Raw genomic sequence first — 21,457 nt, 5'->3', positions numbered from 1 at the left:
CTCACGTCCTGGTAGCCTTCACTGAGAGCCCAGAACCTGAAGACAAGAAGGACCACTGATGGGAGGGTCACTTTCAAAGGACCTCAGGGGGTGGTCTTCAGAAAGCCCCTCCCCTGCTCCACCACAGGATCTGCCACCCTGTAATTGCTTTTTCATCTCTCTGCAGGACCACCGTTGTCATTGTTCTTCTATTTTATCATGGGGACAGGAGAGAAATAAAAGATAAGGGGAGGCTGAGCAAGCAGGAAATTAGAGGTAGTGGGGGGAGGAAAAAGGAACAAGTCGTTTTGAGTTATTGCTGCCATGTCTTAGACCTCTTCAATGCTGCTTTCATGTGATTTCCAAATTCAAGTTTAATTTATATTCACACAGTCAAGCAACCAGCACTCAACTACACTAGCCACATCTCCAGGGCTCAAATGGCAGGATAGGAGTCATTTCCATCCTCACAGAAAGCCCTGCTGGGCAGCGCCCCCAGCCAGTAGCATGTGATAACTGCATCGGTTCCCAAGAGAGCCCACACCAAGCATTTCAAGTGCCCTAATCTGAAGCCAAGCTGTAGCTAAGCTGATCTGCTCAACTGGTTTGCCATTCAACAAGCCTGTCACTCAACACTGAGCACTTGGTGGTATCCCAGCATAAATGCATGCTGTTTCATCAGGTGCGAGTCACTAGAGAACATGAAAACAGGGACCAGTGTTGCAGTGTAGCGAGTTAAGCCACTACCTGCAATGCTGGCATCCAGTATGAGCGCTGATTCAAATTCCTGGTGCTCCACTTCCAGTACAACTCCCTGTTAATGGCCTTGGGAAAGCAGCAGAAGATGACCCAAGCACTAGGGTCTCTGCCACCAGTGTGGGAGACCCAGATGATGTTCCTGGATCCTGGCTTCTGTCTGTCCAGCCGAGGCTATTGTGGCCATCTAGGGAGTAAACCAGCAGATGAGACACTGTGTGTGTGTGTGTGTGTGTGTGTGTGTGTGTGTGTGTGTGTGTGTGTGTGTATGAGAGAGGGAGAAAGAGGGAGAGGGAGAGAGATCTGTCGGTCTCTCCCTATCTCTGTAACTCTGCCTTTCAATTAAATAAACAAATCACTTAAAAAAGAAAAGATGAAAACAGTGGACTGCCTCTGAAGGAACACAGGATGAGCATGGAAACCAGTGGCTTCTGGGCAGTTTGGAACTGAGGTCAGAGTGGAAAAACAACTCCTGGAGGTTCTTTAGTTGATTTTTTTTTTTAGCGAAGTGACCTGCCAGCTGTAGCTTCAAATACACATGCCAGAGTCAGTGGAAATGTGTGCAGTCACCTGGTTGCTGGCTCCAGGAAGGTGAGGACCCCCTGCAGGATTTGCCACAGGGGCATCAGAAAATAAGCACTGGAAATTCAGGGATCTCTACTCTGAACATCAGATGGATGAATGAAAGATTGGAGGGATGGGCAGACAAATGGACAGATGGGCGGGCAGATGAACAGGCAGACAGACAGACGGACACGTGGATGGGCGGACAGAAAGAATGCGGCTGGACTGCCTTCAGACTCCACCTGGATAAGAGAAGTCCATGCTGAACCAGACACAGACCTCACCTTTCTCCCCATGAAGATACCCAGGACAGACACACAGGACTCCAGGAAACCAGACCACTTTGCTCGTGCCATCTACCTTCAGCTTGCTGAGAAGAGTTGGGACAGATACAGAACGGGAAGACATTTCCTTATAAAAAGGCGAAGAGGGAACAATCCAGGATAATATGTACACTTCCCATGCCACAGCTCACCAGCCAAGTAGGTCACTAATGCAAGCCAGTCCCTTCACATCCAGACTGCAAGCTTCATCCCTGGTACCCCCGACAGCAGAACACCAAGCGTCGTAGGAATGCATGCTGCACCTGCAGATTCAAAGCCCAGCTCCAATGACCAAAATCCGGGGTTTCTATTACAGCTCCCCCAGAGGTGAGAGAGCAGGTGATGAGTGGCCCACATTTCAAGAATCCTTGGTATCCAGTCAGAGAAACCTGCATGCTACAGGATGCTCCCACAGATACAACAGTATAATGATTAAGTCCAGAGCTGAATGAATGATTCCTCTGATCTGTCTGGAAGGTCTGTGACTGACAAGAACTTTGGACTTCCTGTCACTGGAATCAGTTAAATGTCACAGCCACTGTTGACACGCTACCATGCCTTTGGCCTGTGGCTTGCTCACTGATCACAACGCGGGCCACCCCACACTGCAGAGATATGTAAGGGACATGTGTAAGTGTTCTGAGAGGTCTGGAAGGTACAAGGCATGCACCCTGAATTGCCATTGTCAGCCCCCTCCAGTTCAATAGATGTTTACAAACATGACATGGTTTCCTGGTAAGGAAGTCATGGGGGTTAAATATTTAAAGACCTGGCCTGAGAATTCTGGCCTGGAATTCTCACTGGCAGATGGTAAGATGCTTGTTAATTCACTCATACATTCCCTACTAGTGGCCGATTCTCCCCCACTCCTGAAGAGGGAGGCAGGGTGTTCAAATGCCCCTGCCCGCCTTCAGTCAACAGGCCTGACTTAACAACCTTTTCTGCGATCTAGCACACAGTGAGTGAGCAAGCTGACTTTGTCCTCTGGGAGTGTCTGTTGACAGGAAGGGGCACGCCACCTCGCTGAGGCTGGCGACAGAGTCAAGGGCCAGAGCAGTTGATAGTGTGGTACCACCCACTCACTGTCTCCAAGTCCAGCAAGAACTGTCCAGACTCCTCCCACAACGGCAAGTGCTGTCACAGGCATCTGCTCTCTCTCCACAACAATCACAGCCCGGCAGGGGTCAGATCCTCCACCTGGCCGTGGGAGTCAAGAAGCTGAGCATTTCTTATATTAATCATGATGTTTAAATTCATTATCTGCTTGAATGCAAGTATCCGAACATGGATTTTTTTTTAGTATGACACATATTTGTTTTTAATGAGCGTCTTTATGTAGACCAAAAATAATCATATATGGAAATCAAAACCAGTGATGGTGAACAGAAAACCACGATGGCAAAGACACCGTGGGAGAAAAGGACACTGCCCAAAGCTAAGGCCATCCCCGGGGTCCCGCCAAGGCCACACTGAGGTCCCGCCAAGGCCACCCTGGGGTCCCGCCAAGGCCATCCCTGGGGTCCCGCCAAGGCCACACTGGGGTCCCGCCAAGGCCACCCCGGGGTCCCGCCAAGGCCATCCCAGGGATCCCGCCAAGGCCACACTGGGGTCCCGCCAAGGCCACCCCGGGGTCCCGCCAAGGCCATCCCCGGGGTCCCGCCAAGGCCATCCCCGGGGTCCTGCCAAGGCCACCCCCGGGGTCCCGCCAAGGCCACGCTGGAGTCCCGCCAAGGCCACCCTGGGGGTCCCGTCTTGCTCCAGCCACATTTCCTCTCCAATGTGAAAAGCCCTCCCGCAAAGGACAAATCTTGACCTTCTAGGAAATAAACAGGAGCTTGTCATGGGGCACTGCTCCCCACTGTGTCCTGCCGGAACAACGGCTGGGCATGGGTCAAGATGAACAGCAGAGTCACTGTAGAGGATGGGTTCCTGGCACACCTGGAGCCTCACAGTGACTATGGCAGACGCCCCCCAAGTGCAATCCTCTTCATATTCCTCCCTGAGTCCCTGCACCCCATCACAAGCTCCCTAGTGCTACCTCACTGATTTTATGTGGTGCTCTAACCTTGGCTTGGACATCATCCAGTAAAAAGAGGAAAAGTGTAAATCCCAGATGCTCTCATAGGGACGCACACACTTCAAAAGGGTACATGCATGGAACCTTCTAGAACCAACTGCAGTTAGCCCAGCCTGTGACCCCCAACACATGCAAAGCACAGGAGACCACTGAACCCACAAATAAGTGGCACAGTCATCCACTCTTCTCTACCATGCACTTTACATGTTTTAACCTCTTGCACCTCACTCCAGCCACAGCCTGTGGCACACATCATTATGCTCTCAGTTTGACTGTGGGAAAACTGAGTGACACTCAGCTGCTGAATGGGGCAGCTGGGATTGGGCCCTCAATGTCTGCATGGTTAATGGCAGCTGCCAAAGCTGGATCAAAGTCAGGACCTTGAAGAATGTCCAGTCCCTTTGCCCCCAGTTCTGAATGCCCATTACAGGGCATGTTTTTTTAAAACAGGAATTTCCAGGCTCCAGGAAGACCAATTAAATAATGAGGGAGGAGCTGGCACAGTGCTCAAACTGCCACCTGCAGCACTGACATCCCATATAGGCACTAGTTGGAGTCCTGGCTGCTTCACTTCCAAACCAGCTGTAAATGCATCCAAGCACTGGGACCCCTGCTTCTAGGCTCCAAGCTTTAGCCTGGCAGCCATTGTTGCAGCCATTTGTAAGGGGAAACTGCAAATGGAAGATTCTCTCTCTCTCTCTTTCTCTCTCTCCCTCTCTCCCTCTCTCTTGTTAGGCACAACAGGACAATCCACAGCCCATGTCAGAGTTCTGGGGTTTGCATTCCAGATCCGCCCCAATTCCAGCTTCCTGCTGCTGCACAGCATAAAAGGCTACAGGAGGGCTCAAGCAGTTGGGTCTCCACCACCCAACATGGGAGACCCGGACTGCGTTCCCAGCTTCAGGCTGGCCCAGCTTGTGGCATACAGTTGGAGGACAACCAGTGGATAGAATATGTCTCCCTGTCTCTCTCTGTACTGTCTCACCATCTCTTACAAATACAAGCTAGATAGAAAGATAGATGATAGATAGATAGATAGATAGATAGATAGATAGATAGATAGATAGATAGAAGAAAAGGAAGCAGCAAGAAGCAGCAGCTCTGGGAGCGCCTTGCTCAGGGACCTCTGTGACTGAGCATCTCTGGGAGATGGTTCTAGCTCTCTCCTGCCCTGAAAGTCCCCATCACTGCCAGCATGAAGGCCCCAGGGCTGTCACTGCTTCCACTTTGAGCCCACGCCACTGAGGCACCAGACCTGTGAGGTGCGCACATGCGCCCTGGAAACAGACGACACCGTGGTCCTTGTCCAACATGAGGAAGGACAGAGCAGAGACAAGGCAGCAGGGCAGGGCCAGCACCAAGGATGCCTGGCCCAAGTTGGGGCAGAGAGGACCCCTGACTGTCTTTATCGGTGCATGTCTGCAGTGCCTAGGTTGGGTCTGGTTCAGGGATAGAGAAAAAACTTCATTTTTGTTTTTTGTTGTTGTTGTTTTATTTTGTTTTGTTTTGTCTTGTTTTTGCCAAGGAGCAAAAAAGCACTCGCCCTTTCCCTGTGTTTCTTTGAGGAAGCTTTTGGCCAACAAACCAATGTGCACCCCCCAGGGCTGATACCCTAACTCAGCTAGGCTCCTGTGCTGATGATTTCATTCCTTAATCCACGGCTCAAAAGGAACTTTCCAGAAATTAAAACATATTTCTTGCCCTTGCAGGAATCCACTCCTGGGGCCTGTGTCTGCTGCAGCAGCTCTGTCAGCGTCAGTCTCATTAAGTGAGGGCTTTCTGAGAATCAGGCCTCCCAGCTTACACTCCCAGGTACCAGCTCCTCAGCCCACCAGGCCAGCCAAGAAGTGGGGCTCTCAGCTGAGCCAGCCTGCACAAAGCACACAGCATGCAAGCGACTGCCTGCTGCTCTGGTCTTGATGAATAATTGAGAAGCAAATTGCCCTTTCCCAAATGAGCCTAAGAAAGTTAGACTGACAGCTGCACCTGCTGGGCTTGCCTCTCCAGGCCTCCTGTCTCCCTGGTTGCAGTCAGTCCCTGGGTCTAGTCAAACCTGATTAGGGAGTTAAGTACCTTCCCCTGCTTCCCTCCATGGAGAAACTTTGCAAGATCACTTCTGGATGCCACTTCTTGGCTGGGACAGGGATAGACAAAATGAGTTTGGAATATCTTCTTGGGCCAAGAGCTCAAGGGTATGACCCAAAGGACACCCAAAGCCAGCTCTGAAGGGAATACCACCTGCCAGATCTTGGCCAAGCTGAGCATGAAACAGACTGACGAGCATGGGTGACCGTGCATGGAACCTAAAGGAATCCACCATAGAACTTTAAATAGGAAGTGGACAATCCAGAACATGAGAAAAGGAGGATGAGAGAGTGGGAGAGGGAGAGGGAGAGAAAAGGGGAGAGAAAGAGGGAGAAGGAGGAAGGAAGGAAGGAAGCAGGCAAGGAAGGGAGGGAGGGAGGGAGGGAGGGAGGAGAAGAAAGAGAAGAAAGAGAAGAAAGGGGAGGGAAAAAGAGAGGGGAGAAGGGGAGATGAGAGGAGAGGAAGGGAGAAGGAAGTCTCTTCCTTACAGAATGAAATGCCAGCTACTGAATCTGGAAAGAATGGTAGATTCAGGAAACAAGTCTTTGACAATCCTCAAAAATCACTGATTCAGGCCACAACATCAATGAATGCAAAAGCTATTAGGAGAAGGGTTGTAGGAAATGGGATATTCCCCAGGCCCCATGGATGGATATTATCACTTACTCAGGCACAGGGAGGAGTTGAAGACAACACCTTAACCAGGTGTCCAAGTGTTTATCACCAGAGGTGAAGGAAACCTCACGCTACCCGACGTAATCTCTACCTTCTCAAACATGTTCAATCTGAATCACAGTGCAGTTCACTCAAATCCAAACCCTTCAAACATGCTTCTATCAGCAAACACAGGGGAGCTGACTGGCATTTAGAGACCTGACAGCCACAGGCAGTGACCAGCCTTTCTCAGGACATGGGCTGCATTGATGCACCAGGATTGTTGGGTCAAAGGCACAGCTTCTGATCCCCAACCCTCTGTGGGTTATATAGAACAGCCTTGTTCTTAGGGTACATAGGCTGAAGTAGATATAAGTCGAGTCTTAGGAAGTCTCCACTGAACTCACACTTGATCCAGCGAGCTCAAAGCAGAGAGAATGAGACAGAGGCAAGCACGACCAAGTGCGAGCTTTCGACATGACTAGTGAAGAACAACTGTTGTTGCAATTTTTCTAAAGGTTTTTAATTATTCAGAATAATGAGGCAAAGAAGGAAAGGCAAGCTGCTAAGTTTGAATGCTGGCCTCCCCTAGTAGGGAATAAACCAAATACTATTGGATTCAATAAGTAAACTCGCTTTAACTCAAAATCGAAGCAGGACCGAGTGAGAGCATTGGTTTCCACCACAGTCAGAACTCAGGATCGTGAAACAGGTGTCCACGGGTCACTGCAGGCACAGAGACCCAAACCTGTCCGTGAGAAGCAAGCAGAGGAAACAGTAGCCCCATTGAGGTCCTCTTTATTATTCCAGAACCTTCTAGATGAGGGGTGGGGAGGGAGAGGTGAGACCCTTATAGTTGGCTTTTGCCCCCTTGGAATTTAGGAAAGCACACAGCTGGTTATTTCTCTTGAAGACCAAAGGGATGCTGCACAACCACTCACCTGCAGCTGAGTGGGTTGGGACCTTTTTCAGTCTCTCCAGCATGGATTGGTAAGTGAGTCCCATTTGGATTTTTGGTTGGTTTACAAAACATCTTGGTTAGCTGCCAGCATCTAAAATTTAGTGGCGGTGTGCGGGGGGAGAGTGGCAGGTGATATGATCCAGCTGGTTAAGGAGCTGCTTGGGACACCCATGCTCCACATCAGTGCGTAGGATCCCGGCCCTGACACTCTGCGCTTCTGATCCATCTCCTTGCTAATGCACATGAGGAGCAGCAGCCAAACGTTCTCGTCCTTGAGTCCTGCCCCCAACTTGGGAGATCAGCATGGAATCCAGGCTCCTGGCTGCCACCTGACCCAGCCTTGACTGTCGCATCCATTGGGGAAGTGAAGCAGCAGACATAAAATCTGTGTGTGTGTGTGTCACTCTAAATTTCAAAATAAATATTTTAAACATACAAAAAAATTCTAAACATTAAAAAAGTTAAATATAAGCCAGGGAAATTTACATACAATTCCCATTTCCAGCCTCTGTGGAAAAACTGGAAAATCTGGTGTTGCTGGATCTACATTGCTCTTGGCTACAAGGAGCAAGCCGGCATCATGGGAGCTGCTCCTGTTCTGTGCCGAAGACTCCCCAGCTTCTTTCTAAGTCACGCATCTACTCACACACACATTTCTGTTACCTGCTCAGTCCCAGGACATCTGACACAGCATGCAGACCCTTCTGTGCAGTGTAAAGTACAGAACTGTAAGCCCTCAGGCTCGCAACGCCCTGGCTTAGATTCTCCGAGACACCCCTATGTCACCCTAAAGTTTCCATAGTTAAGTCCTCACCCCCAATACCTCAGTGCATCTCATTCTCTGGAAATAGATCAGCTACAGGTACACGAGCTCTCTGACAAGCTCATGGACAATGGAACTAAAGGCTAAGTTGCTCTGGGTGCAGGAAATTCAGAAATCCATGCCATTTATATCATTAACAGGCATTTCTGTGAAATTTTCAATGACGACTTGTATAGCAAGTTAAGACAGCGCCATACTGGAGGGCTGTGGCTCTCCCCAGTCCACTGAGGCTGATGTCTTTCCATGACAGCAAAGAGATCTGGATGGAGACAGGCACACAGCAAGAAGCGGTGGTGGGGGCAAAAGGAAAGACCAGGTGACACTGCTCCAAGCCAAGCAGCAACCACGACAGCCAGCAGCTGCAGAAACAAGGCGGAAAGGCATGCAGTAGGCTCTGTCTCGCTCACAGCCCCGTGGTGCAGCCACCCCCACCGATGCCTTGCTACAGACTCGGTCTCCAGAACTCAGAGCAGGTGACTCCTGCAACTAAGCCACCAGCCTGCAGCGTGGTGTCACCGCAGTCCTGGAAGGCCCTCATAGCCTGCCCCAGGCTAATTCCACAACTCTGGGCCAAGTGGTGAGGATCAGATCCCGGACACAGGCAGCCTGTGCCCACTGACCTGCCACAGACATGGGCCTGAGCCAACAGCACTGTCCTTGTCACCTCACTCCTGTGGCATCCATGTGTGGGGCTACCGCAGAGTCATTTGGTGAATCTCTGAGGAGCCCTCACAACAGTGCCGTTTCCTTGCAAGGGCTGTATGACATTGCTTTTTTATTGTTATTATTGTTCATTCTGCTTGGGTTGTAGCTTTGCCTCTCCTGAACCAAGCCAAAAGTTCTTATCCTCTGTGCCCAGTTCTGCCTGGCACGCTTGCATCCTCTGAAAAAGACCCCCCACCCAGCACTTCCTGGGCTTCCACCTAGACCTCCAGCCTCCCTCCTCCCTCCACTCGTCCATGCTGACTCAGAGATCGTGTGCTCTATGGGGCTCCATGAACTCCTTAGGCACATGGCTGAGCTTCTGTGCATGCCAAGGAGCTCCTGGTAAACATCCTATTGGGAGAGCTAGCTCAACCCATGCCACCTAGTCAAGTTAAACTGTCTATAAACTGGGTACAGATTGACCACTTCTCAACTAGAAATCCAAACACCAGAAATGTTCCAAGCCCCAGCCCCATCTGAGCACTGCCCGAGACACCACAAACGGAATCACCCTTCCAGGCTGGACGCAGGGATCTTCACTTACCCAGAGGGGGCTGGACCACGGTGAGGTTCACGGTCACAGACTTGCTGACCTGCAGACTGCTCATGGTAGCCACACAGGTGAGCATGCCGTTGCCCTGTGGCGTGAGAGTCAGGATGCTCACGGCGCTTGGAAAGTCCCCAGGCTCCAGAGTGGAAAAGTAGCTGGAATGGCTCACGGGGACACCGATCTCCCAGGAAATAACAGGGAGCTGGGTCCAGCCCGTGGCGCGACAAGTGACATTACAAGGCTCGTCCTCTACGGCGCTCAGGCTACCTCCGGGAATGTACAAGTCTCCCATGGCTAAAGAAGAAGAGAGAAGCGTTCCAAGAGATGACCGTACCTCCCACATCACCATTTTTAAGCACATCACTTTCTTTGATATTGCCTCCAAATAGGTTTTTTATTACAAATTGAATAAAAACCAAATCCAATGCAACGAGAGAAATATCTACTTCAAATAATGTTACACTCAGAGCTTTCTCCAACATGTGATTATTAAATTCTATTAAGACTACTGCCCTACTTCGTCATCACACTGATCACACTGTATAATTCATATAAAAATAAGGCCTGCTCTTGCCAAGATGACTAAAAATAACTTGAGGACTGACCCTCCGATACAGACACAGCCTTCAGGAAATGTGTAGACACTGAAATTCAAATTAAAACATGCTGAAAACTGACTCTGCCCAACACAATGGAAAGAACACTGTGTTAAGAATTTAAAAAAGAAGAATGTGTTGTCAACTCTGGATCTGAACTAGAACTGCCCTCATCAGGGACACCTGCTTTCCGCGCCTGAAAGGCTCGTCTGACCCAGCGGCAGTCGAAGCTGTCTGGGTTTCAGCCCTCTCTGTAGTCTTCTCTTTTAAATTTTTTTTTCAATTTTTGTTTGAAAGGCAGGTTTACAGAGAAAAGGAGAGACAGAGAGAGACAGACACAGAGAGAGAGAGAGAAAGGTCTTCTGTCTACTGGCCCACTCCCCAAATGACTGTGATGGCTAGAGCTGAGCCAATCCAATGCCAGGAGCCAGGAGCTTCTTCCGGGTCTCCCACGCAGGTGCAGGGTCCCAAGGCTTTGGGCCGTCTTCCACTGCTTTCCCAGGCCACAAGCAGGGAGCTGGATGGGAAGTGGAGCAGCAGGGACTAGAACTGGTGCTTACATGGGATGCCCATGCTGAAGGCAGAGACTTAACACACTATGCTAAGGTGCCACTGCACCCCCTCCCTCTTTAAAATGATACAGGACTCCAAAGACCTGTCAAAGATGTAGTTTGTACCTGGCAGTATTAAACCAATTTGACAAGAACACTAAATATTCATTTTTTAAGAAACATTTCAAAGTAACAATAACTCAGAATATGTTGATACAGATTAAAATTTATCTGAAAAATTATTATATTTGGAACTTTCCCAAAACTGAGTCAGAAGAGTAACTCTTTCAGATCTTGCCAGTCTCTGGCTGTATTCTCACGTCTCTCCATTTAATTTGTTGCAATATATTGATTTGCATGAAGGATGTGAATAAACATGACTTCACCCAGAAATGTAGTTGGAATCGCAGAGGAGTTAAGTGATATCCTGTTGGCTATTCATGCATAACCTTCGATACTGCATTGAAACTCCGTGAACAGTAACTTTCTGAAGTATTATCTGTGCCAGGGACTGTGCCAATACACCAAGCATTGTACACTCTCCATCACATTAAGAACACACAGCCCTATGGATTTTTAGCCTTGCAAAATTCTATAGCATTATACTTTGGCTATTTGGAAATGTTGGCCCACAGAGCAAGGCAGCTTCTCAACGTCCAATGGAAACCTCCCCACAGCCCTACACTCATGAGAAAGAGAATGAATAAACCGACCATCATTCCAAGGTTATGAGAATAGCCATGACCTTGAGAGAACTTGAGGGTCCACCTCAGACTCCCCAAATTGCACTGCAAGACCTCTATACTCTGCACTGCTCTGTTTCCAATAGTCCCATTCTCTCACATTCCCTTGGAACAGCTTAGATATCTGCTGGCTCAGAACCACTGTACCTGCAGAAATGTGCAGGGGTGTGGCAGGGGCAAAGTTTGCCTCAAGGCTGGGGACTCTGCCTTGGGACTTTCTTTTGCTGTTTTGTTGAGTTTGGTGGAGACATGGCCCATGAGGATGGAGTCTGGAGGAATGGTACTGTGTTGTAACAGAAGACCTTGAACTAAAGTTCTTGTGGTCCTGAACACACAAGAGATTCAAAGTTTGATGTGTAACTGATGGGTTGGGCAGTAAATGTACTAATACATATACTAATATTCTTGCAAATTAGGTTGAGCCGTTGCCTGTAATGCCAACATCCTATATTGAAGCTCCAGTTCAACTCTTGGCTACTCTGCTTCCAAACCACCTCCCTTCCAACACACCTGGGAAAGGCCAAGTACCCGGACATGTGACACATGTGACAAGCCCAGATGGAATTCTTAGGCTTTGGCCTCAGAAGACCTAGCTGTTCTGGCCATCTGGGGAGTGGGGGAGTGCACCAGAGTGTGTAAGACTCTCTCTCTCTCTCGCTACTATTCCAAATGAATAAATCTTTTTTTAAAAAGTGGACAGAGGCCAGCATTGTGGTATAATGGGTAAGACCACCTGCTGCATACCAGCATCCCATCTGGGTGTTAGTTCAAATCCAGGTTGCTCCATTTCCAATCCAGTGTGGGCTGGGAAAAGCAGCAGAAGATGGCACAAGTGCTTAAGCCACTAGAATGAGAGATCTATAATACAAAAGCTCCTGGCTCCTGGTTTCAGCCTGGCCCAGCCCCAGCCATGTTGGCCATTTGGGAAGTGAACCAGACAACGGAGGATCTCTCACTGTCTCTTCTCTCCATGTAACTCTGACTTCCATATTCATAAATACATTTTTTAAGTTCCAAATAAACTAACAAACACAATAATTTGAAAACATTTTTTTTCCTCTCTGTACAACAGGGACTCAACTTTCCCCCATTAGTTTTGCAAACTTTAGCCAGGAACTCAGCCAACAATTTGCATACAATGACTGGAATATAACACAGATTTTGGAGGACTCAGTCAGGAATTTTGCCAGCTCTCTTTCTTCTTATTATTAATCATAAGGAGGAAGAAGCCATCACAAAGGAATTCATGGCTGCTTCCTCCTCCCTCAAAGTTCCTGTTCCCTTGTTATTCAGAGAACAAAGTACCATTGAGCTATGTGGCACCAGGGTCAATGACCAATTTCCTTTCAGGCTCCCTGGGTTTCTTCCACACGACCTTAAAGAAGTCTTTAACTTTCTCAGAAACTCACTTTTCCATCGGTGTTAAAATCAGAACCTGCACTAGTGACTCTTAGATAAAAATCCAAGACAAACTTAGGGCTTGATCACATCAGAAGATGCTGTAAAACTATGTGGACTGGTTAAGTGGGTGCTCTGTATGCCTAGGCTTAACAAGCCAGGCCATTGGTCCTGCGTTTGCCCAGCCTAGGAGTGCCTTCCTCATCTCCTACGACCATCTCCCGACATCTCGGGTCCATGTTCAACATCAACACTCTCTCCCTGGAGTCATCTGGGAAATGTTGGTCAACTATTTCACCTCCCTTCCCAATCTGAATCTGGGACTGCCTCTCTTCCATTACACTTCACAGGCAGTGTGCTGCACCCCTGCTACTGGCACAACTTGGAGCAGCCGCACTTGCTAGGAGGTCCTAGAGGGCAGGAATGCATCCCAGCTGTTCCTCCTGAAGTCACACTCAGCTGCTTAACACAGCGAGGGGCTTTACAGGGCGACAGTAAATGGTAGTAAGGGCTGTACCAGAATTGCTGTGAGCCGGCTGTTGTGCTCGATGTTTTCACAGAGCCACTTCTTCGAGCCCCAGCAGTGACGGAACTAGGGCCTAAGACCATAGGTCTAGATTCACAACATTTGGGGCTTGAACGTGGGCAACAAGGTTCCTGATTTTGCACCACTGACCACTAGCCCACTCCGGCTGCCATACCCCATGCCTGGTTAGCTGAATCTGACACAGCAAACATGGGGGTGGGAGGTGGGAGGCTTCTTCCCCACACTGAAGATGAAGAAGCGAAACCGCCTTGGGGATCTCTCAGCAGAAAACCAGGGACATGAGAACTCATCTCTTTGATTCTTAGTGCTGTGTTCTTTCCCTTGTTCCAGAAATGGTCATCAAGAGAGTCTTATGCAGATAAATCTAATAGCTGTGGGTGACTCCATAAAATCACTTATTTCAAAAATATCATCGTGCCCCTAGTTAAATCACACAAAATTAAAAACACCAATATAGAAAGCTATTTTTAAAAATGGAAAGAGAGGGCCCAGCGGCATGGCCTAGCAGCTAAAGTCCTTGCCTTGAACATGCCAGAATCCCATATGGATGCCTGTTCTATTCCTGGCAGCCTCACTTCCCATCAAGCTCCCTGCCTGTGGCCTGGGAAAGCAGTCGAGGACAGCCCAAAGCCTTGGGACCCTGCACCCGTGTGGGAGACCTGGAAGAAGTTCCTGGTTCCCAGCTTCGGATAGGTGCAACACCTGCCATTGCAGTCATTTGGGGAGTGAATCATCGGACGGAAGATCTTCCTCTCTGTCTCTCTCCTCTCTGTATATCTGACTTTGTAATAAAAATAAATAAATAAATCCTTTTAAAAAATGGAAAGATAAATAAGTAGGCATGTTTCTCTACCAGTGCTATCAAATCTGATTTGATAGTAACAAGAAAATAGGTAGAATCTTGGGGAATTCCTCAAGTAAACAGGTGGACATGAGGAATTAGTTCAAAGATATGGCCTCTCATATAAAAAGTTTTTGGTGTAGAAATCAGAAATTGTACTGGTCCCAAGGCACCTGCAAATCATGTATCAACACCCTTTATGGAATATCAAGCGATTAAATTGTGATTAGACTATTCTAGATTTTAGAAAACACCTCTACTGTTTTTCAGCATGTGCCATGATATTCAACACCTCAGAAATCCCTCTAAAACGACAAGTTATTCATTGTTACAGATCTGATTTACTATTTTCTTTTCTCTCAAAGACTTTGCATATTGCATGAATACACATTCTGACTATATTAACTAAGCAGAATTGAGGTGAGATAGAGTAAAGGATTGGGAGAATTCAGCCAAGAAGAAGAAAATAGGAAAGCATGGTTTGATGTCGATAAACAGCATGGGCAAAAATAAATAAATAAGTAATGTATATGAGAGATGAGAGAAAAAGCGAGTGTTGTTAACTCTGGAGTGACAAGACTGGAGAAGCCAGCAGAGTTTCCAGGAAGGCTGTTGAGTAACAGAGTGGGGAAGATCCATCCCCGAGCCTTCACATGGGGAACAAGGCTGGAGGAAGGGGAGCAAAGATGCAAGGAAACAGGGGAAGAAACAAGAGAGGAGAAAGACAGGGAGGAAAAACCGAGAGCAAAACAATAAATGCCTGTTGGGATTGATTCTGTTGGCAGCTGGAAGCTAGCATCTACGGGGACAAGGAAGAGAAGGAGTGTGAGAAACAGGGGATGGGGCAGAGAGGCAGGTGATAAGTCGTATCAGTGTACATCTGTGTGGACTGCACGTGGACCATCCTTCCCCCCGCCCACCATTTAACCCTGGGATGCAGATGTTCTGCTTCCCTGTGGCCCTGCCCACAGACCTTGCACGGAGAGGAAGGCAGTCGCATCCACCTCGCTGTTCTGCAGACTGCACCTGATGCGCCCAGAGTCATTGAACTGCACGTTGTGGATAACCATCTCTGACACGAAGTTGCCATCCACTTGGTAGCTGGAGGAAGTGAAGCGGTCACTGGTGATGATGGGCTCGGAGGGCGTAAGGCTCAGGACCACCGTGTTGTTGAGCGCCCACATGATGAGCCTCCAGCCCGGGGAGACAGTGCAGTTGAAGCGGGCCTCTGAGCCCTGTAAGACTGTGAGGTTCTTGGGACCCTCTATGATTTCAAAGCTGGATCCAGGAGCTAGAAGACAACCAGTGGTTCAGGTTGTGTAAGTGAATTCATCTACATAAATCAACCACAGATCTTAATCTTCCTGCCTTGACCAGCTGGGACCACCCAGTGCCCAATCCAGTGACTCACACACCATGGCTCAGCCAGTAGATCAGGAACTCCTGGCAGACACAAGGCCACCAGCATGCCCTCTTTTTTACCCTGTCCGCCTCACTCCACCACTGTACTGAGCTGAGGACTCCTACCCAAGGTGCACGTCCCCTAAAGCCTCAGGGTGTGAGCTTAGTTGCACTGAGGATGAGTTGTAAATGTCTCTCTCAAAGGAAGACACAGGGAGATTGAGGCATGGAAGCATACAGAGAAGGAGGTGATGTAACGGCCAAGGCAGTGACTGCAGTTATGTGGCTACACGCCAAAGAACACCAAGGATGCTGTTAGCACTGGAAGCCCAGGGAGCCCAGGGACAGGCAGGGGACAGGCAGGGGACAGATTCTCCCAAGGTCTGTAGGAGAAGGTGGCACTGTGACCAATGTCATCCCAGGATCTGAAGCCACGATGGGGAGTGAGGACCTGCTCAGATTTGGCCACCCTGAGTTCACGATCTTTTGCATTCAGCATCACTCGGCATTTACAGCTTCGAGCCTCCTGGCAAACCACACACCTCACTTTCTTCTCTGTCGGTCTCCCACCAGCCCTTCATCCATACATCCATACAACCACAGACATTACTGCATCCCTCTGGTGTCATCTGGTCCATGCGGTCACCAGCTAGCCACTATACACAGCAGGTGTGCCCAAGTGACTTCAGCTCCCCTCTTTCTTTGTGATCTTGTAAGATCAAGTAGAAAGGCAGGTTCTGAAACAATCTAGCTCGAAAGGTATCTGAAACCCACACTGATAGACACACGTACATATATAACACATGCCAGCATGTACACATACCCACATGCAATACACACATCAACACACGTGTCCACACACATGCATACATGAGTAAACATGCATACGCCATGTCAGCAACGTGCATACATGTGTGCTACTGTATTAACACATACATAAACATACACATATATGTACCACACAGAGATCAGCACATATGCACAAACACACATGTGTGTGCACCAGCTTCACCCCACTCAAGGGCAGAGTACATAAGAGGACACAATATGTGGGGGACAGCAGAGTGCCACACAGAACAGGGATGACACAAATGCATAGCCAGGTGAGGGGCCAAGTCTGAGGAGGGAACTTTGGCTCAAGAGGCAGAGGTGAGGGAAGGGCGAGACCCACGCAGTGATGGGGCATAGATGGGCCAGGCCTTCCTCATGGCCTGACGTGATGGAGTGGAGGGAGGGAATTGCTGAGGGAACACTCACTGGGGTTTCCCCCTGGGGTCCTCAGGCTAGGGCAGTCTCTCAGGCCCAGAACCCTGGGTCTTTGTTAAAAAATTGAATATATTGTGTTTTGGGTTAAGCCATGGCCTGCGAGTTAAGGCTGGGTTAAGGCTGGCATTTCTTATCAGAGCACCAGCTTGACCAGTGGCTCTCTACTTTTGATCCAGCTCCCTGATAAAGCACACAGGAAAGCAGTGGAGGATGCCTCCCCCTGCACCCACATAAGAGACCCGCTTGGGAGACCTGGCCCAGCCCTGGAAAGTGAGGCCAGTTGGGGAGTGGGCCAACAAATGGACAGTCTTTTTTCTCTCTCTCCTCTATCTGTGTGTGTGTAACTCTGCCTTTCAAACTAAGTAAATGCCCAAGGAGGGAAAATCCAAACAAGTTCCCAGGGAAGCCACAGCTGCTAGGCCAACTCTTCCCGCCCATGAACCCAGAACTGATTTTAAGGGAAAGAAGTAAAGGGAAGGAATGGCCAGTCTCCACCCCAGGAGAGGATCAAGCCTCATGGGAGACAGACAGCTGAGGGCATTGGCATGGGATGGCCCCACCCTCAGCAGATCCAGCACAGTCAGCACTGCCCGGCTCCCTGCGTACCCTGTGCCAGAGCCCGAGGCTGTATCGCCCTGTGGCCACTCCTTAGGCACCCCCAGGCAAGCATAGGGTATGGGCAGCTGGGGAGGGGCCAGGAGACAGGGAGGGCACAGGCTGGTAAGAATCCTTGACACTGAACAGTGGCACTGAATCGCCCTGACAATGGTAGTCCAGCACACGCCCCACCCAGAGACTCCCCGTGACTCTGAACTTTGTGTCTCTCATTCCTCCCAGCTGTGTCTTATCGGCCCTGGTGTGTGCAATCCGGCCCCACACAGAGCAAACAGGAGCAGCTGGTAAATAAGACCTTTACTCACACAATCACTGCCACATTCCAAAGCTTCCCTCTTCCCTCTGCTCTCTGTTCACATTCTCTTTCCCTTTATCTCTCTCTCTCTTTCAGCTTATACACCAAATAAGGAAACCAAGCCCAGAACATTGCAAAGTCCCCAGCTCACAAACATCCCAGCTTCCATGAGCCATGGCTGTCACACACACCAGCTCCATGAGCCATGGCTGTCACACACACCAGCTCCATGAGCCATGGCTGTCACACACACACCAGCTCCATGAGCCATGGCTGTCACACACACCAGCTCCATGAGCCATGGCTGTCACACACACACCAGCTCCATGAGCCATGGCTGTCACACACACCAGCTCCATGAGCCATGGCTGTCACACACACCAGCTCTATGCCTCCTCTGTCCATGGAGAGTTTGTCCACTCCGTCCACTCAGCATCTTCTCGCCCACACCAGCACTCTCTGACTCCCAGACCCTCATCTGCAGCCGGGTCTGGGCCTCCTCCCTTCCTGCTATGTGGCTCTAATCCTAACAGCTGCGCAAAGCTGACGACAGTACCAGGGCTGTGCACCTGCAAGCTGCTTCAGTGCTGGGGCCCTAAATCCAAGCGTCTTTATCCACGGCGCCTTCTTCTCAGCTCTCTGGGGAGCAGGGGTATCACAAGGGTCCACGCTGACCACCCCACCCCATTTTCCTGCCTCCTCTTCTCCCACTTCTCTCAACACCCTTCGCCCCTTTCAATGTGTAGTGGCTGGGATGCAAGACCGGATACAAACTTTGCAATGAGAAGCAGGAAGGGAAGTAGAGGCCACTGCTTGGGTGATACAACTCCAAAGGAGAAGTGGGGGTAAAATCACGGCCCACGTCAGCTTCTACACACAGCAGCACACACGCAAGGGAGAAGATTCCGGGGTGGTCCCTCCATGCCACCACTCTCATCCCAAACTTCTCTCCATGCTACAGACAGACCCTCTCGAAACACATCCAACTGGCTACTCCTCACCAACCCCACCTCCGCATCCAAGCCTCAGACTGCTCAAGAGATTTCCAGAACAATGCAGGTTAAGCAGATGACTGAGACGCCAGCTTCTCCTATGAGCCAGCTGCTTCACTTCCAACCCAGGCTACCTGTTCCTGTGCCATGGAAAGCAGCAGAAGATGGCCCAGGTACCTGGGTCCCTGTGTGGGAGATCCAGGTAGAGTCCCTAGCTGCTGGCTTTGGTCACTTGGGGAGCAAATCAGTGAATGCTAGGTTTCTCTGCCTTTCCTTCTCTATCTGAAATTCTGCCTTTCGAATAAACAAAAGAAATCTTTAAAAGATTTCCATTGTTTGTGATAAGAATCAGCTAACTCGACTTCATTCCACATCACCCTCCTCTCCAGCTTTAGCTTGTTTCAATCTTCACCCTGTGGCCACAGGACTGGTTTCAACTTTTACTCCCCAACTCTTCGGGGTCCCAGTAACTTCACAGAGCCAGCAACACTCTCCCTCTGGAGGATGCCTTCGCAGAGAAACCTGCTCTGACTAAACCATGCTCTCCCAGACTCTCGGAGCAGCTAGGCATCTTTGGAGCCTCATTCGCAGTGGTGCTTTCCCAATGAACCCTGCAGTCTGCATTGGTGGGATGATGCTGTCAGACTCAGGCCTGCATCCCAGGACCTGCGCCTGTGTGGCCCATGTGTGGCCCATGAGCACGTCCTGAGATGGTTAAGGTCCACAAGACACACAGTAGCACGAGCTAGGAGGGGGGAGAGAGGACAGAGGAAAAAAAGCTCACCAGGAGGTTGCCCTTGGCAACTCAGAGCCCAGGGGACAAATGATCATGGCTTCAGCCCCTAGACTTCGTGAGGGGTTCAGCATCCATGAGGAATTTATTAATCTGTGTTCATCACAAACGTAGGGACAGACCTTCTTCCTCCTGGGAGCTCTCCAGCTCCCCCACCCTGCTCTCAATGCAGTGCTGAAGGCTCAGCTTCTCCAGGGGAAAATGTCACAAAGACACTAGACCCAGAGTTACTGAGCTGCCTTTCCAGCCTCTGGAAGAGTATTAGCCAATATCCCATTCCTAAAATGCAGACTCATCCCACCAAGCACCAAACACACTGCCAGGGACTAGTCCTCCAAGTCCCATGAGCTCCTGCTGCCCACTTGCACCTCGTGCCACCACACCAGGCCCCCGAACATATCAACATCCTGGCTTGACACTCACACACATAACATGCAAACACAGCATCCAGAGGTCACAAGGCAGGAAGTGGCATTGCAGGCAGCAGGTTAGGTTGTTGCCTGGGCTTCCAGCATCCCACAGGAGCCTCAATTTGAGTCCTGATTGCTCCGGTTTAGATCCAGCTCCCTGATAACGCATCTGAAAAGGAAGCTGACCCAAGATCTTGGGCCCTTGCCTCCTATGTTAAGGAAATGAACGGAGTTCTGGACCACAGACTTCAGCTTAGTCAAGTCCCAGCTATTGTAGCCACTACGAGAGTAAACCAACAATGAAAGAGGAAGATCACCCTCTGTTTCTCTCTCTCTCTCTCTCTCTCTCTCTCTCTGTCTCTCCCCAGCACCTCTGAAACTTTGCCTTTCAAATAAGCAAATAAATCCTTAGAAAAGCTCAGTCACAGCACCGACCACCCCAAGATGCTCAGTCTTCAGCCTTCAGGACATAGTGCCACTCTGCATGCCCACTGTTCCCCAGCACCATGCCTTCGGATCACAGCAATGAGCGACAGAGAAGGGTTTATAACCAAGATGGAAATACAAAAGCGACAGCCCTGAAGCAGCAGAAACCAAATGGGATCTGGTTAAGCCACAGCTGCTGGACGGACTCCCATTCGCCCAAGGACCCCACAATCCCCAGACTCCGTCTCCTGCAGAGCAGAGACTTGGAGATGCCCAGCCTCAGACACCTGGAGCCCATTCCAGTACGTTCCCCATTCCCTTAGGGGAAACAAAGGTGTGTTGCTGTATGTGTAGGCGAGTATCACGTGCATGGGAGCTGGGGTGCCCAGCCTGAAGGTACAAAGAGCCAAGACGGAAGAGGTGGCATCCAAGCTGGTCCCTTCTTGTGGATCAAATAGAAATTGAAAGTATGAAAGCTCAGAGCAGGGGACACTGCAGCAGGTGCAATGGAAAGGGAGTCGCCCAGGAACTGTGACAGTCCAAAGGGAGGCAGAGAGAGATCAGAGGCACTGGAGACACTACCAGGAGAGGAGTGGACACAGCGGGCCTGGATCCCAAAGAAGAGCTACACAGGAAGGGAACCCAGTGGGACGCCCTTAGGGAAGGCCTTCTTGCAGCTGCTGCACAAGCCATGAACATCTGCGCATCCCAGTGACACTACCTGCCAGTCCAGTCAGGATGATCAGCACGGCAAGGACGCCCTTCCTGCATCCTTCCATCTCCGCATGTTCCTGCTCACCTGGGAACAGAGAGACTATGCGTTACCCATAGTGCCCACCTCCCTGCGACTCTGCTTACCTGCTCCAGACACCCTGGGTCATTGACCTCATGAAAGCTCTCAGCGTATGTGGCTGCAGCCTTGCCTGGGAGCTGGGAAGGAACCTCACAGCCCTCTCCAGAGCTGCTTGGGGAGAGCCCCAACTTTGAGAGTCACCAAACGAAATGACCTCACTCAAACCCAGATACAGATGATGGGATACTCACATGTGTCCATTGTCCACACCGTGGACAAGGGCTCCTTGGCCTGTAGGAGGCATAGACAGAAC

At 49.9% G+C, this 21,457-nt stretch overlaps 1 protein-coding gene across 2 annotated transcripts in view; it reads right to left on the bottom strand.

Annotated features, from left to right (window-relative positions):
• The window catches only part of IGSF5 (immunoglobulin superfamily member 5), a 37,420-nt gene extending 16,290 nt beyond the window's left edge, over positions 1–21,130 (bottom strand). Inside the window, exons 1-3 of one of the 2 annotated variants that reach the window (XM_040986580.1) lie at positions 21,073–21,130; positions 15,127–15,444; positions 9,472–9,771 (exon numbers count right to left, since the gene is read on the bottom strand). In XM_040986580.1, the coding sequence (XP_040842514.1) occupies positions 9,472–9,771; positions 15,127–15,444; positions 21,073–21,130 (676 nt within the window). The remainder of the gene's footprint in view (positions 1–9,471; positions 9,772–15,126; positions 15,445–21,072) is intronic. The other variant, XM_040986581.1, reaches the window with a different exon arrangement.
• Positions 21,131–21,457: the final 327 nt, after the last annotated feature.

Source organism: Ochotona curzoniae, unplaced genomic scaffold (assembly GCF_017591425.1).
Source record: "Ochotona curzoniae isolate NIBS_2020 unplaced genomic scaffold, NIBS_Ocur_1.0 contig_4516, whole genome shotgun sequence".
In the NCBI taxonomy this organism is placed as follows: domain Eukaryota; kingdom Metazoa; phylum Chordata; class Mammalia; order Lagomorpha; family Ochotonidae; genus Ochotona; species Ochotona curzoniae.
Note: the sequence above shows the minus strand (reverse complement) of the source record. Positions and strands in the feature narration are given on the sequence as shown.